Source organism: Leuciscus leuciscus (genome assembly GCF_965113295.1).
Source record: "Leuciscus leuciscus genome assembly, chromosome: 18".
Lineage (NCBI taxonomy): Eukaryota > Metazoa > Chordata > Actinopteri > Cypriniformes > Leuciscidae > Leuciscus > Leuciscus leuciscus.
The window spans coordinates 16,742,161-16,746,107 of record NC_138742.1 but is presented as its reverse complement, the minus strand read 5'-3'; the positions used below and the strand labels follow the sequence as shown (position 1 = coordinate 16,746,107).

Genomic DNA, 3,947 nt, shown 5'->3' with positions numbered 1-3,947 from the left:
TCTGTGTAAACTATAAAAATGCTAAATTGTGAATACGGTGACGTCATGCGCATGCACATTACGTTTTCAGTCTATAGGTGTGTCGTTTTTCTTTACAAAATGACATCGCCAAAGTTCCAAATACTGGCCTGGCAGAATTATACAGTGTTTTTTATCGTTTTCGCGGATCCGTGTGGACGGGGATCGTTTTGATGTGTCATCTAGGAAAAACGTCTCGGGTTACGACTGTAACCCTTGTTCCCCGAGAAGGGAACGAGACACTGCGTCGTCGTCGTGACGACACTATGGGAACGCCCTCAGCGTAACGCATCTGAAGCATGAATGAAATCTGTCCAATCCTGATTGGTGCTGCGTCATGACGCAGTAGATGACGGCACAACCGGAAGATACAAAGGGACGCCGGCACAAACACACGTTAGCTCCTTTGCGATGAAGCACGCGCTCTGCCCGTGATAGGTGTGGCGACGAGACGCAGTGTCTCGTTCCCTTCTCGGGGAACAAGGGTTACAGTCGTAACCCGAGACGTTCCCCTTCGAGGGAACTCGCACTGCGTCGTCGTCGTGACGACACTATGGGAACGCAATGCCCACTATGCCACACCGTAAGCACGCCACCCTAGTGTGAAGCTGGGAGACCAGGCACACTTAGGACGCGATCACTCTGGCGCCAGGCGTCACAGGGAGTTGCAGACTATAAAATCTTATGAAGGTGTGTGGAGTGGCCCACCCAGCCGCTTCGCAAATATCTTGAAGCGAGGCTCCAGAAAGGAGGGCTACCGAGGAGGCCATGCTCCTGGTAGAATGAGCCCTCACAGCTATAGGTGAAGGCAGACTGCGCACCTGATAAGCCATGGCTATAGCCTGAACAATCCAATTACTGATTGTCTGCTTGGATGCAGGCAGCCCTTTCTTGGGTGAACCAAAGCACACCAACAACTGGTCTGACTTCCTCCACTGAGAGGACCTCTCAAGGTACACTCTCAGGGCTCTGACCGGGCAGAGCAGGTGAAGTCTCCCCTCTTCCGCCGTCACGTGAGGTGGAGGATGGAATGCCTGAAGAACCACTGACCGTGCCACATTAAATGGCACCTTGGGCACATAGCCCGGTCTAGGGTGTAAGATGGCCTTAACTCCGCCAGGGGCAAACTCCAGGCAAGTTGGCATTATAGCCAAGGCCTGGAGATCCCCCACTCTCCTCAGAGAGGTGATAGCAAGGAGAAAGGCCACCTTAAGGGTCAGGTTCTTTGCCTCAGCCGACTCCAGTGGCTCGAAGGGGGCCTCAGCCAACCCTTCAAGTACCACCGCCAGGTCCCAGGTTGGAACTCTGGAGCGAGCCGCAGGCCTCATCCTCCGAGCCCCACGGAGGAAACGTACAACCAGATGGTGCTTCCCCAAAGGCCCCTCACCTATAGGCGAGTGGAAAGCCGCAATGGCAGCCACATACACCTTAAGTGTGGACGGGGTAAGACCGGCGGAGAAACGATCTTGGAGGAACTCCAGCACTGAAGCCACTGGGCAGTTAACTGGGTCCACCTCACGCTCTCTACACCAAGTGGAAAACACATTCCACTTCAGGCTGTACAGTCTCCTGGTAGAAGGAGCCCTGGAGCTGAGTAGGGTCTCGACAACATCTGCTGACAGGCCAGCCTCTAGGTACCGAGCCCCCTCAGGGGCCAGACCCAGAGGTTCCACAGCTCTGGCCGGGGGTGAAATATTGTGCCCCCTGCCTGCGACAGCAGATCTCTCCTCAGAGGGACCTGCCACGGAAGGCCGTCCAGCAGTGCTACAATGTCCGAGAACCATACTCGGGTCGGCCAGCGGGGTGCTACTAAAAGTAGGCTGATCCCCTCCCGGCGGACTCGCTCCAAGACTCCCGGGAGCAGAACGATCGGGGGAAATACGTACAGACGCAGCCTTGGCCACGTCTGCATCATGGCGTCCAGCCCCAGCGGAGCTGGATGCCTGAGAGAGAACCACAGTGGACAGTGGGACGTCTCTTGAGACGCGAACAGATCCACTTCCACTGGGCCGAATCTCACGCACATGGCTTCCACCACCTCTGGGTGGAGTCGCCACTCCCCGGGCCTCAGCCCCCGCCTCGACAGGACGTCTGCTCCCTGATTTTGGTCCCCGGGGACGTACATCGCTCTGAGAGACGACAGTTTCCCCTGGGACCACAGAAGGATCTGGTGTGCCAGTCTGCATAGAGGGCGCGACCTCAGACCCCCCTGATGATTCAGATACGCGACTACAGAAGTGTTGTCCGAGCGTATCAGGACATGGTGGCCGCGGAGGTCTGGGAAAAAGCTCCTCAGAGCTTTGTAGACCGCCAGCATTTCCAGGCAGTTGATGTGCCAGGAAGAATGCCGGGTCTCCCACAGACCTCTCGCAAAGCGGCCGTCCATGACCGCGCCCCAACCAAGTGAGGGAGGCATCTGTTGAAACGGTTTTCCGGCAACATGATGCTCCCAGCACCGGTCCCTGGGACAGGAACCAAGGTTTCCTCCATATGACGAGAGAACGAAGGCATTTGCGCGTTACCCTGATCATACGGAACGGATTTCCCCTCGGGGAAAACCCCTTGGCTCTCAACCACCACTGTAGGGGTCTCATGTGTAGCAGGCCAAAGGTATGACGTTGGACGCTGCTGCCATGAGCCCCAGCAGTCTCTGAAACTGCTTCACAGTGAGGTTGTGGCCTAGCTTCACTCTGGAGACCATCGCCCGTATGAATTCCACCCGTGCAGGAGACATTTGTGCCCGCATCGTCGTGGAGTCCCATACCACTCCCAGGAACATAGTCCTCTGGGAGGGCGTCAACACGCTTTTCTTTGTGTTGAGTCTCAGCCCCAAGCACCTGATATGGGCTAGAACGACATCTCGATGCCGAACTGCCATATCGTACGACTTGGCTAATATTAGCCAGTCGTCGATGTAATTGAGTACACGAATGCCCTGGAGTCTCAGCGGAGCCAGCGCTGCATCCATGCACTTGGTGAAGGTGCAAGGGGAAAGAGCTAGGCCAAAGGGAAGAACCCGATATTGGTACGCTTCGCCCCCGAAAGCGAACCTCAGGAACTTCCTGTGACATGGAAGGATGGAAATATGGAAGTATGCGTCCTTCAGATCTATCGTGACGAACCAGTCCTCGAACTGGATCTGACTCACGATGGCTGGAATTGTGAGCATCTTGAACCTGAATCTCCTCAGAGAACGATTCAAGTGCCTGAGATCTATTATTGGACGCAACCCCCCATCCTTCTTGGGAACTATGAAGTACCGGCTGTAGAACCCGGACTCCCTGTCTGGCAGAGGAACATGTTCTATGACCTCCTTGACCAACAGGGATTGAACTTCCTGTTCCATAACCCGAACCTGCTCTGAGCCGACCACAGTCCAGACCACCCCGTTGAACTTCGGGGGAGGGGAGCTGAACTGCAGTCTGTAACCCAGCTCTACAGTACGCAGGGCCCACACAGATATATTCGGAAGCATGACCATGCGCCGAGATAATCTACTAAGGGAACCAGCCTCTCAAGGCTGGCCTCGGGTGTCAACCGAGCCTCATTCCCGACCCCCTGAAGCGGCTGACCGGCAGGGAGCAGTCGAGAATGATTTTCGGTGTGCGGACGCGTTCGCTGCCCAGCCGCAGGTCTTTCTAGAGGCGGCTGGAGCGGCGTGCGTGCGCGGGAAATCAGTGTGGCCCGAAGCGTACTGGACGGCGGGAACACAGCACTGATTTCCTGAGAGCTCCGGGGGGAGGCGACCTCGATCGCTCCACCCCGGGGGGGACAGTTCTGAGTGGTCCGGCCACAGCTAGGACCACCTGGCAGAAGCCTTCTTTGCCTAAAGGATCGACGGTCCTCAGATCGACCTTAGGCTCAGAAGGCTTGCCGCAAGAGCGCCGTCTCCTTTGCCAGGCTCCCTCGGGAGGGGCGCGGGAGGCGAC

General features: G+C 56.5%; 1 protein-coding gene across 1 annotated transcript; it reads right to left on the bottom strand.

Moving 5' to 3' along the window:
- Positions 1-252: 252 nt before the first annotated feature.
- LOC309480783 (uncharacterized protein) lies at positions 253-3,786 on the bottom strand. Its single transcript, XM_082145401.1, has 2 exons — positions 3,474-3,786; positions 253-3,295 (listed from the first exon to the last, which is right to left on the bottom strand). The coding sequence occupies exon 2, from the start codon at positions 3,087-3,089 to the stop codon at positions 645-647; it is 2,445 nt and encodes an 814-aa protein (XP_082001527.1). The 5' UTR covers positions 3,090-3,295; positions 3,474-3,786; the 3' UTR covers positions 253-644.
- Positions 3,787-3,947: the final 161 nt, after the last annotated feature.